This window comes from Anthonomus grandis, chromosome 19 (genome assembly GCF_022605725.1).
Source record: "Anthonomus grandis grandis chromosome 19, icAntGran1.3, whole genome shotgun sequence".
Classification (NCBI taxonomy): domain Eukaryota; kingdom Metazoa; phylum Arthropoda; class Insecta; order Coleoptera; family Curculionidae; genus Anthonomus; species Anthonomus grandis.
Genome location: NC_065564.1, coordinates 9263938 through 9277364, shown reverse-complemented (window position 1 = coordinate 9277364; position 13427 = coordinate 9263938). Strand labels below are relative to the sequence as shown.

Here is a 13427-nt window from a genome sequence, read left to right as displayed (position 1 = left end):
TTACTGACCTATACTCAGCAGTGTCCCAAAAATAAAGTGAAAAATATCAGGGCCTAAATTCTTGAGAGGGCCTATTATATTACTTCCAGTTATTGCTATTTGATTTTAATAAGTGTACAACATCTTGTCAGGATGTATTACAACGGTAAACTTTTAAACAGTAGCAAAACGATGAATGTACTTACAGTAACTTGTGGTGTAATGTTTTGAACGTGTAAAAAGACAGAATGATAGATGTATTGCTTAAGTCAGGATTCGAGATCTTTTATAAGAGATGATACGATACTACATACCTAAAAAGTAAAAGGTGTGAGCCTGTGAGCCTGTGAGCAAATATTTTACCCTAGTTATTGTGATTGTTAAATAAAAGTAAAATACACTACCGCTCGAAAGTATTTGCCCACATATGGCTGTTTTAAAGTTATAACTAAAAATAATAAACCCATCAGTTATTCTTATGAAACGGTTTATTTATAACAAAATGAATATAAAAAATACATTTTTCAATTAATTAAATTTAAAAAAATCCAATTTTGGATTCATCTACATGTCCGCCTCGATTTTTAATAACAGCTTCACAGAGTTTCGGTAGTCTCCTAATTAATTTGTCCAAAGTTTCCTGAGGTATCTTGTGCCACTCTTCTTGGATGATCCTCCACAAGTCTTCTTTTGATGTGGGGCATGATTTTCGCACTTGTCTATCCAGTTCATCCCACAGTAATTCCATAGGATTGAGGTCCGGTGATTGTGGGGGCCATACCATAACTTTCAGAAGATGTTGCCTTTGTAATTGACCTAAATATTGATTGCACAATTTCGACGTGTGCTTGGGGTCATTGTCATGTTGAAAGATGAAGTTTTCCCCAATTATTCGAGTACCAGAAGGAAGTACATTGTCACCTAAAATTGTTTTGTAACTCTGTTCTAATTAGATCGCCCACTGCAGATCCTCCGAAACAACCCCACACCATCACCGAAACACCACCGTGTTTAACTAAGGCCACCGTGCAGTTCTCAGCGACCCTTTCATTGGTATAACGGCGAACCAAAACTCGCCTCTTGCTCCAAAAACCTCGAATTTCGACTCGTCTTTCCAGAGAACTTTCTTCCAGTCATCAACCATTCTTTGTGTGATTGGGCCCACTCAAGTCTTTTCTTTTTATTAACATCCTTCAGTAGCGACTAGCATTATAAAGTCGCCGTTTTACTGTCCAAACACTGACCGCTTGTTTACACTCCTTGTTGATTTTTGCTGTGATTTCAGGGGCAGTAAGGCGTCTATTGCGTTTGCTTGTAATTATAATATTTAAATCCTCCTTTGAACTTGTTGCCTTTGGCCTTCCCGATCGAGGTTTGTTGCTAATAGTCCCTTCTCTGGTGAATTTCCTAACATTATAATCGACAGTCCGCCTTGGAATTCCCAAATCCGTCGAAATTTGACGGCTAGTCTTTCCAGCCTTAAGTCCAATGATAATACCTTTTGTTTCTACCGATAACTCTTTTGTTTTAGCCATTTTAAAGAATGTTGAAAAACCAGCAAAGAAACGGTGACAATCGCAAATAAGCAAGCGAAATTATTTACCAATGTTACACAAACACCTTTAAATGTTTTAAATTTCATCGGAAACGAGCTGTAAACAGATTAGTTTTTTAGAAGAAGTGCATATTTTCACTACATTGATTGTTATTTGCAAGACTATTTTTAAATACTCAGTGTTTTTCAATGAACCATAGTTGATAGGTATGCTGTTTAAAAGCATATATGCAATTTACAAAAGAGATACAATCTAAATATAGGTGTCAGAAATAAAGTGCTTTGCACATACTTTATTCAGGTAGCGCCACCTATTGATTGGGCTTAGTAATACAACGTATGCCGTGGCGATGGTCGCAGATGTGAATTGGGCTGATCTTATGCTGAACAGCTGCGAGGGTGGTAATTGACAATGATATAGTGGGTGTGTGGCTTTGGTTCTTTTGTTGTTTGGATGCTCTGTGCTAAATAATAATTAAGGTATGTAATAAGTATAAATTAAGTTCATCTTAGATGTTTAATAAACTAGAAGTGTTTCTTAATACTGTGTTTTTGTTTGACTCGCCATCCGTCCTAAAATTCCATCATATCCAATAATAGGTATAAAGATAAGATTTTTGTAGCTAATTTAAAATATTAAAAAGAATACATGGTGGGCAAATACTTTTGAGCGGTAGTGTACGTTTACATAAGGCCATTTCAGGTTTATAGCGCCTGTACACAATACCATAAAACTAACTATAAGACTAACATCCTTCAAATTATAGGCATCAGTAGACCTTGTTAAAGAGTTGTTGTCCAATCTAGTGTTAAGAAATTCTAAAAATGATGCGTCAGCGATAAGCCACGACGGTGGAGAATGGCAGCGAGGCAGGAGGCAGTGACAAAAAGATATCGGCTGAAGTTTGTCGAATATTTCGTTATTATAATAAATATATAAGTTATAATTAATATTACGGGAATATAAATGTTATTTTGGGAAATGATGAGTGTTTAACTTTTACTCTTACAATTCAGAAGTAGGATTATTTACGTCTACTATGGGAAAACATAAGAAAAGAAGTAGAACACGATCCTCTAGTTCATCTAGTGATTCGGACAGTGCTGAGAAACAAATAAAAAAATTCAAAAGGCAATTAAAACGGAGTGAAAAATTACATAAGGAGAAAACTGTAAGTACTTATGGTAGTTTAAGTGTCGATGAGTCTTTAATACCTATATTTGATGCCTCCAATGAAAGCATGACGGCGAAAGATTGGATAACCAAAATTGATGAACTTTTATAATTGGGACAACAATTTAATCATAAAACTTGCGACATATAGAATAAGGGGTAATGTTAGGAAGTGGTATGACTCACAGAAAAAAACAATGTGAACAATGGGCCGAAATGAAGGTATTATTAATGGAAATATTTCCATGCAAGATTAAGTTTGGTAAATTATTTGTTGAGGCCGCGAATTATGTGCATATGCCTAATCAAAAATTAAGCGACTATTGTTTTGAAAAACTCGCTAGGTTACAAAAATTAAATTTAAATATTAGTGATGTAAATTTAATAGATTGTATTATCGAGGAAATAAGCAATGAGAATATAAAACTAGCAGCTAAGGCGGCAAATTTTAAGTCAGTTGGGTTGTTCGTAAGTTATTTAGATAGTGTTAATCAAAAAAATTAAATGTTTCTAATTATACGGATGTTCGAGAAAAATCGGCGAGTGCCAACAAAGGTAAATTCGTTAAACCTTCAAATTCTAACCACAAAATATGTTATAATTGCAAGGGACCACATATTGTAAAAGATTGTCCAAAAATTATAGTTAAGTGTGAATTGTGTAATAATTTAGGTCATAGTAAAAATCGGTGTTTTTGTAATAAAAATAAAATGCAAAATGTAAATTCGGGAGATTGTTTTAAAAAAAATATATTTATACGAAAAATATTAATATTAATGGCGAATTAATTTATAATTGTTTAATAGATACAGGAAGCTCTTGTATACTCTTATTAAAAGGTCAATAGCCGAAAAACTAAAAATAGAAAATATTGCACTTGATAATGCCGTATTTCTAAAGAGTTTTATGGGTGACTACATATCGTGCAACACTGTTAGTGATGTTCATATTAAAATTGATGATTCAGTAGGGAATGTTAGTACCTTTATCATCAATGATACTTGTCTTTCATGTAATGTTATTATTGGTTCTGACTATTTGAATCAACCTCAAATAGCTATGTTTAAATGTAATGATACTTTTTAGCTTAAAAATATTTGCTCCGTAGAAATTGATACTATTTCACATAACCAAATAACGTTAGATTTGTTGAATTTTGGCAATATCACGGATTCGGAAAAAATCAAGTACTTGTACTATTAAACGAATATCGAGATAGGATATCATTTAATCTAAAAGAATTAGGCAAAACCGAATTAGTTGAGTTGACAATAACATGTAAGTCTAGCGAACCTATAGTTTATAATCCATAAGGAAATCAATGTGGGCTTATGCTAGTCCGATCCTATTGGTAAAAAAAAAAACTGGCGATCATCGTCTATGTATTGATTATCGCCAGTTAAATGCAATCACGGTCAAAGAAAAATATCCACTTCCTTTGATCGAATATCAAATTGATATGTTAGGAGGTCACTTTGGATTTAAAAAGACTGTTAAAAAGATAACTGAGAATTACTGGTTTTCACAACTTTGAAAATATGTAAAAAAGTATGTGTCCTTATGCCTTTCTTGTCTTTATTATAAAAACCCTAGTGGTAAAAAGGAGGGGTATCTCCACCCAATAGAAAAAGTTGCTATCTCCTTCCACACAATCCATATTGATCATCTTGGGCCGTTTATAAAAAGTAAACAGAACAACAAGTATCTTCTAGTTGTAGTGGATGGCTTTACAAAATTCTGTTTTATTGAGGCTGTAAAGGACGTAACTACAAAACCCGTAGTCAATGCTTTAAGTAACATTATGTATATTTTTTGGAGCACCAGAGTTGTGTCAGACAGAGGCACAGCATTCACCTCAGCGACGTTCAAGAAGTTTTGTGAGGACTATGGCTTGAAACATATCCTAAATGCGGTAGCAACTCCAAGAGCAAACGGGCAGTGCGAAAGGTATAACCGCACGATATTAAACGCACTTTCGTGCAGTGCTGCTGGCGTTGCTGAAGATCGTTGGGATACCGTTGTCAAGAAGGTCCAAAGTTCATTAAACATGACTTTTAATACAGCCATTGGTACAACACCTTTGGAAGCTTTGGCTGGTTATAAAGGAAAAAATGTGTCTGAAGCTCCGATATTAAATGCGGTGCAGGGAGAACCGGACCTTACAAGTTTGGAAGATTTAAGAGAAATTATTTCAAGGAAGTTAACTGAAAATCAGGGAAAACAAAAGGAAAGGTTTGACAAGTTTTAAAAACCACCACGATTATACAACAAGGGCGAGGTTGTAATGATCCTGAGGACAGATGCACCATCCACCGGTTCGAGTAGAAAGTTGTTAGCTAAGTTTAAAGGATCGTTCAAGGTTACTAACGTCCTTTTAAATGACAGGTACGAAGTCCAGTATATGAGAGAGGATTTTCGAGGGATGAAGACAGTGGTCTCGGTAGATAAGATGAAACCGTGGATTATACTAAAGGGTAAGAATTCACTTGGTTAACAAATGATAAGGCCGAAGGGGCAAAATTAAATGTGAGTTATGTAAAATAAGTACTATGAGGTACTAGGTTTACATAATATGCACCAAACCGTGGAAATAATGTGAGGTATTTGGAGTAAGTACATACTATGAGGTACTATAGCACCAAATACTAAGCACAACATCAAATTATGGTTAATAAAATAAGAGGTGTTTGATGAAAAGGGTACATACTAAGAGGTACTAAGATCAGACATTATGCACAAGATTGGGAATCGTAAGGTTCGATATGTCCATTGATCATGATTTTATGTTAAATGTTTTTGGGGTGCAAAGAAAATTATTATTCGAACAGGGTAAGATTATCAGAAGTATGTCATGTTCTTTATCTATTTCAGATGGGGAACCACTAGAATCTGAGGTCAGATCAGAAGAGGATGCCCGAATGTTAAGGAATTCTAAAAATGATGCGTCAGCGATAAGCCACGACGGTGGAGAATGGCAGCGAGGCAGGAGGCAGTGACAAAAAGATATCGGCTGAAGTTTGTCGAATATTTCGTTATTATAATAAATATATAAGTTATAATTAATATTACGGGAATATAAATGTTATTTTGGGAAATGATGAGTGTTTAACTTTTACTCTTACACTAGGTAGAACAAAACCTGGTGTCCAGCATTAAAAATCATGTTGATTGGATAGTGCTCGCAAACACTGCACAAAACAACACACTGATGCAATGGCCAATTACACAGTCATACAAAATAATGCACACCTACTTTCACTGGCTAGCATTGTTTTACGTACCAAGGTATTAGATATACCTTAGTACGGAAGGATGCGCATTTAAATATTACTTTCTTTATACTGATAATGATTAAAATAATGGGAAAAACAGAAGGTAAAACATTGCTTAGTGAAAACTCTCTTCTTTGTAATGTGACAGGTATAAATGGTTCAATAAAAGCACAGTACCGCATAAGTACTAGTAAGTGCTATTTCTATTTATTTTGTTACCTCCGAAAGACCTCTTAAAATCATAAAACTTAAAGATTCTCACAGACCGTCCCTATCTTTACATGTCGGCCCTTAACATTCCCATCGGTTATCGATGCCTTTTTAATTAATTTTTGATGGTGGACAAAAACATAAACAGATAAAATATAATAAGTAAAATAAACTCACGTCTTACACAAAGTGACGCACGTATTATCTCCAGGCCGATATGAACTTGGAAAAGTTGCTGATGTAGCTGACTCTACCAGAGTTACGGCAGCAGCTGCTTATTAGATGCGTCTTTGGCCCAAAAATTGGAGTCCTGAGAACTGTTCGGATTTGCTCGAAACTTATGTTTCTAATGATACCGAACACAACGTAAATGCCATTTTTTAATTGAAAATAACCGTGTTAGCATTTACAGTTTAATCTATATTGAGCTTGGGCACTTGTGTTACCTTCTGGCTAATTTTTTTGATTTTTTTTAAGCTTGGGCATTTGTGATACTTTCTGACTAATGTTTTTGAGCTTGGACACTCGTGATGCTTTCTGACAAATTATTTTTATACATTTGTTTGGGCATATTTTATTGTTTGCTTCCGTAGAACCGCTTGGACATATTACACTGCTTTCGGACAAATTGTTTTTATATTTGTTTGGGCACATATTTGCTCTCTAACAAGTGATTTAAACATAAACAAAGTTTTATTTTATCTTAGTTTTATAGTTATAAAACTAGATAAAATCACTATGTATCTTGCTTCAACATATAACTCCGGTGCCAGGACTATTAAAAGTAGTCAGGATGAGATCGAGTTAACATAAGCATAGCTTATGGTCAGTTGAGCCGAGGCCGAGAGCGTCCCAACGTCAGGCTGGCTGTGTTAGCGTTCTTTCGAACGAATTAGTTTGTATGTTCTATGGTATTCAAATTAGGCACAACAGTGCCGCTTTATCTTAAGATTTATTATATAAACACAGACGAGTCAAAGTGGGGATTGATTCGTTGACAAAAAGACAGAATCACCACGAGCCTTGAAGTAAACGGTCACATATATTCCTCATTTTTTGTGACAAATACAGTGTGTTTTTAATTTTTATCAGAGTTTCATTTACATCTAATATTCTAAAATTGCTCTAAGCCAATGAGTGTCTGCAATTGCAAATCAACTCAACAGTTCTCCTCATCTTACAGTTAAACAAAAAACTCGATCATCCTATAAAAATAACACAAACAATTACTCTTCAAGTCAAGTTTTGGAATATTTATTTGTTTATTTATTTACTTACCCAACAAAGAAATAACTCAACAGAGAAACACCAATAATAGAGTGGAAACGATGTATATAAACATGAAATCTTCTTATCAAAATAAAATTAATATTACAGATATGATATATTATTATTAAATATATAAAAAGAAGAAAACAGGATTATCTAAACTAAGCGAATTTTTTTAATTTCGCTTACGCTACAGTTAAATATATTGTATTGATTCTGTATAGAGTTGCAAACTCTACGTATAGGCGAAAATGTTGTAATGTTGGTTCGAGGTATTAAAAGGTAAAAAGTTTGAGACCTGCGAGCTGATTGCCAAGGAGTGTGTAAATTTAGAACTTGCAAGATCTCTGGCGAGCAATTACGCCATTAATTAATTTATGTAAGAACTGTAAATCTGCCGGATCTCTTTTTTCCTGTAAAGATTTACCTGAATCAAGCAAACGATCATGTGAGAAGCCGATTTCCGGGCACACTCTTTCGCATTTAAACCAAAGGAATTTAAGAAATTTTCTCTGTATATTTTCAAGCTCTTGAATATGGTTCTGTTAGTATGGCGACCAGACTTGAGAAGAATATTGCAAAATTGAACGAACACATAGGTAAAGTACAGGAGTTCAATGCTAGAGATATTGAGTTCCTGACAACAAAACCCAGCATTTTATAACTTATTTTTATGATATCTTCGATATAAAAAGTAAATGAAAGTGAGCTATCAAAAATGACTCTTAAGTCTTTAAAGTGGGTTGATCTTGGTACTGTCACATTATCAATTTTGTATTGGTAAGTAACACAGTTCTTTTTAAGAAGTAGAAGACCACACGGCATTTTGAGACATTTAGAGGCAAGTTGTTATTCTTGAACCATTCATTCACTGAGTTATTGGCTGCTTAGAGTGAGTTTAATGCAGTCCTCAATAGTACAAATTCTACAGCATAATTTTTTATCATCACAGTATAATAAGCTGTTTACTTCTAGGTCCTTAGAAATGGTATTAATAAATGAGTTGAAAAGTAGAGGTCCCAATATGGAGCCTTGTGGTATGCCTGAAGGAGCGACTATTTTAGTTGAGCTGTGTCCAAAGAATTCAACATGTTGAGGACGTTTAGTGAGATAAGAAGAGATAAAAACAGTTAAACGAGATGAAAACCCAAATTGCTCAGAAAGGTTTGATATAATCTCAAAAACCATCAATATTTGACGTAATGTATATGATGATGGTACCCAAGAGTTTAAATGAAACGCAAGAAAAATGTTTGAGTGTTCAAATTTATTAAACTAAACTCAGTCTATATCACAAATATACAGTCTTAATTACATTTGTATTACCAGGACTAATCTACATACATATTTTAGGAACATTTAAAGCTTAATAATGACTTTCTACCAGACAAAAATTGGCAATTATTTACAATTTTTACATTAATAATTTACAAATTTACAGAAATTAATTTAGTCAACTTCTTCAATGGTTGGTCCACCGCTTGAGCCACTAAAACCTCCTGCTTGTTGTCCGCAGCCTCCTGCCCCAGGTTGACTTTGAGGGCCGCCTCCGTACAATTTTGCCATGATCGGACTGCATATCCTTTGAAGTTCCTTCTGCTTGTCCTCAAACTCTTCTTTCTCTGCCAGGGTGTTACTGTCCAACCATTTCAGGGAATTCTCACATTCTCGTTGTACTATGGCCTTGTCATCTGGGCTTAGTTTGTCCCCACTCTCCTCTACTGCTTGTTTCACTTGGAAAATATAGGCCTCAAGTTGGTTTCTGGACGCCACCTTTTGTTTCTGCTTTTCATCTTCATCCTTGTACCTTTCTGCCTCTGAAAGCATCCTGTCAATGTCAGCTTGTGAGAGTCTGCCTTTGTCGTTCTTAATAGTGATGTTTCTTTCTTTGCCTGAGCTGGTATCTTTGGCAGAAACATTAAGGATACCGTTGGCATCCATATCAAAGGTGACGTCTATCTTTGGAACTCCACGAGGGGCTGGTGGAATGCCCGTCAAGTCAAAGGTGCCCAAAAGGTTGTTATCTTTGGTCATAGCTCTTTCGCCTTCAAATACTTGAATAGTTACAGCGGGTTGGTTGTCTGCATAGGTGGTAAAGGTTTGACTTTGTTTGCATGGAATTCTGGAGTTTCTTTCAATGATTTTCGTCATTACTCCTCCAGCAGTTTCGATACCAAGGGACAATGGAGCCACATCAACAAGGAGCACATCTTGGATCTTGCTATGAGTTTCACCGTTGAGGACAGCTGCTTGAACAGCGGCACCATATGCAACAGCTTCATCTGGGTTGATACTTAGATTTAGTTGTTTGCCGTTAAAGAAGTTCTGTAGAAGTTGCTGGATTTTCGGAATTCTAGTAGAACCACCAACCAAAACGATATCATGGATTGAACCCTTGTCCATTTTAGCATCTGCAAGGGCCTTTTCAACTGGCTGTAGAGTTCCTCTAAACAGATCTGCATTCAGCTCTTCAAACCTGGCTCTGGTAACTTTAGTATAGAAATCAATACCATCAAATAGGGCATCGATTTCAATGGTTGCTTCTGTGCTTGATGACAAAGTTCTCTTGGCACGTTCAGCTGCTGTTCTCAATCTTCTAAGAGCCCTCGGATTGGTTGTGAGGTCCTTTTTAAACTTCCTCTTGAATTCATCAGCCAGGTGGTTAACCAGTCTGTTGTCAAAATCTTCACCTCCAAGATGTGTGTCACCAGCTGTTGCTCTTACTTCAAACAGGGAACCCTCGTCGATGGTTAGGATGGAGACATCAAAGGTACCACCGCCCAAGTCAAAGATGAGAACATTTTTCTCACCCTTGAGGTTCTTGTCCAAGCCATACGCTAAGGCGGCTGCAGTCGGTTCGTTGATAATTCTCATAACATTCAATCCGGCAATCACTCCGGCATCTTTGGTTGCTTGTCTTTGGGAGTCATTGAAGTATGCTGGCACAGTGATTACAGCATCTTTAATCGATTGTCCTAAATATGCCTCAGCGATTTCCTTCATCTTGCTTAAAACCATAGAACTGATTTCCTCAGGAGAAAACCGTTTCTTCTCGCCCTTGTGCTCCACCTCGATCTTTGGCTTGCCAGCATCACTAACGACTTTAAATGGCCAATGTTTGATGTCTTGTTGGATTTTTGGGTCGTCAAATTTGCGTCCGATCAACCTTTTGGCATCGAAGACGGTGTTCGCAGGGTTCATAGCCACTTGGTTCTTCGCGGCATCTCCAATTAAACGCTCTGTATCGGTGAAGGCAACATAACTGGGTGTTGTGCGGTTGCCCTGGTCGTTGGCGATAATTTCCACTTTTCCATGCTGCCAGACACCCACACAGGAGTATGTAGTGCCCAAGTCGATACCAATTGCGGGAGCTTTCACCATTTTGCTGTCACTTGATCGAATTTCACTTGAAAAATCACTCTCAATAATCACTTTATCACTCGTGTAAAAATTCGCTTATCGTATCGTTCGCTTATTAGCTTTCTCGTTTGCTTTTTCGAATTATTCTGAGCGGAGCAGCAGTCGGGATCGTATTTATACTCGTGGGCCTGCGTCACGAAATCGAACGAACGTTCGAGACTCAGTTTATTCAGGATTGCGAGGAACAGAGGAAACGAGCTCTAGAAATTTCGCTGTATGTTCCATCAGCTGACGCGACCTCGATTATTTTTATATACGGCGGCACAAAAATATACTTTTACAAGGCCAATTACTGTTTTGGTTTTAATGATAATATTTATATTCAGAAAATTACGTATTATGTTTTGTTTTAAGTAAAATTTGTGTTGTTGTGACGAATTCATAATGAGTTACTTATTATATTGGGTATTACGTCACTTATAGCAAAAATCAATTTAGAAATTTTTATCTCACACGCTCAAAAATTGAAAAGAAGAAGAAAATAGACTTATTCACGTATTTAAAAGAAATATGAACTTAAATCTGTAACGATACCGTTCGATATACTTAAATTAAATTAATATAATTAAAATAATTCCCCAATCGCTTACGTAGTTCACTTTAGGTAAGCAAATATCATTAAATTTATATTGATAATTTATTTTATTTTTATTTCTTAAAAAGGTTATACTTTCACATTTTTTAATGTTAAGAAAGAGACTATTTTCATAAAAAATTAATAAATTAATTACTTAGGTAGCTATGAAAATTTCATAATGGTTTAATAAATGAAGACCACAGGCAAAGAAGGCGCTATGTCAATTTTTAAGGAAATTGAGTTATCAGTGCCATTAGAAAAATTTCAAAAGTTAATTAGAAAAAGTTAAGGTAACCCTATGTTAGCAAGAAGAACGCAAAGACGGCCACTCAGCATTTCTACGATACCGCACCAGAAAGTATAAACAAGAATGAAGGTTCTTTTTGGTGGTGTGTAATTTACTGACCAAGAATAAAAGCGTGCTACCAAAGCTATTTACAGAGAGAAACTGTTCAAACTTAATATCTAATAGCAGTATATGTATGACAGCCTGCTACCAAAAAACAATTTGAAGTATCACCCCTCTAAGGGGTAGTTTATTCTTGACCATTTCTGATAAAAACGTGCTACCAAAACTATTTACCGTCGAAAACTATCCAAAATCGATAACTGATGTTACTATACATATAAGTGCTTGCTACCAAAAAATAATTGAAATAGCAACCCTCTAAGAGGTAGTTTTGTTCGGTGGGATGGTACTGATGCTAGACTGTTTAGCGGCAGTTAGGCGTTCAGGGGAAGCCCTCATACTATTTTAGGTGACACTAGCTAGTTGTTAGAGAAAGAAGAGTACTAGATTACTAAATAATAATATAATCAATAAATTCAATATGTAAATGGGAGTATATGAGAGGATAGCGAGAGGGCTTTTTTTAAAGTTTTACTCTCGGTGAGTACATTTTAACCTCTTATCTTTTACAGAGTCAGTAAATTCTTTATTCTTGTATTTTATTTAATGTTCTCGAGAAACCCAACATTATCCCATTTTTGATGAGTGAAAGAAAGAATTGCATTGCGAAAGCCCTTAAGAGACTCTCAAGTAAGTTTTGTATTCAAATTTAAATAAATTTTAAAATATGAACAAAACCGGTCCAGTTTTACTTTATGTACTTTAACTCAAAAAGACAGACTTTACAAATCGACAAGCGTGTGTACAGTAAGCTCTTTACGCAGGTTAGTAAAAAAACTTTATTTTTACTATTCATAGACGTCCTAAAAAAATCTGCAAGATACCAACAGGTTTAACGCGAAAAATGCCCCAGAATACTGAGGCTGCCACTGTTTTGTCTCTAACAAGAAAATGAAGACCTGCAACTTTTTTTCACCCGAATTTTCTTTTCGATGTCGGTCGATTAGGATGCGGTGCGTTGTCAGTTTTTATGGTTTTTTTATTGCTAAATTTTGCCTGGATAAACCCGATAAACAATACATTCCTTGTTCATTATATCGTTACATCTCTAACATAGTGTTATATATTTAGAGAAGCTTCTTCCATCAGTCCCATCCCAGAAGAACCATCGATGGAGAGGCAAACATCTTTACCCAGCGATGGTGACGAGTCAGATTTTGAGGAAATGGCTTCAGATTTGAATGTTACAAAAACATTTAAATTTGAGAATAATAAACAGTGCATCATCTATGGTAGACAGATATATCCTAAGGATTTAGAATGTCTTGTGAAAGATGAAGGAGGTGTAAACTTCAAAGACCTTTATTTGTCAGATGTGATAATTGATGTTTATTTAGCTTTTCTAGTAAACGAAAAAAAGATAAAAGCATCGGTTGATATCTTTCCAGTGGAAAGATATTTAGTTAATTTCTTAGAATCAGATAATAATAGTTTCAAGACTGCTGCAAATTATTTTCTAAAATTTGGACTTTACGAGAAGGATATTTTATTAATTCCGGTTTGAAAAAATGAACATTTTCTTTTGATAGTGGTGCTGAAAAAGTTCAATACTATACTATGCT

The 13427-nt window shown here is 35.4% G+C and overlaps 1 protein-coding gene across 19 annotated transcripts in view; it reads right to left on the bottom strand.

Moving 5' to 3' along the window:
- LOC126747529 (heat shock protein 70 A1-like) overlaps positions 1-11050 on the bottom strand; it is a 402096-nt gene extending 391046 nt beyond the window's left edge. For 5 of the 19 annotated variants that reach the window (XM_050456227.1, XM_050456225.1, XM_050456226.1 and 2 more), the window contains exon 1: positions 10082-11012. In XM_050456227.1, coding sequence (XP_050312184.1) covers positions 10082-10840 — 759 coding nt within the window. In that variant the 5' untranslated portion in view covers positions 10841-11012. Of the gene's footprint in view, positions 1-10081 lie in introns of all 19 variants that reach the window. The other 14 variants (XM_050456234.1, XM_050456232.1, XM_050456233.1 and 11 more) reach the window with 7 other exon arrangements.
- Positions 11051-13427: the final 2377 nt, after the last annotated feature.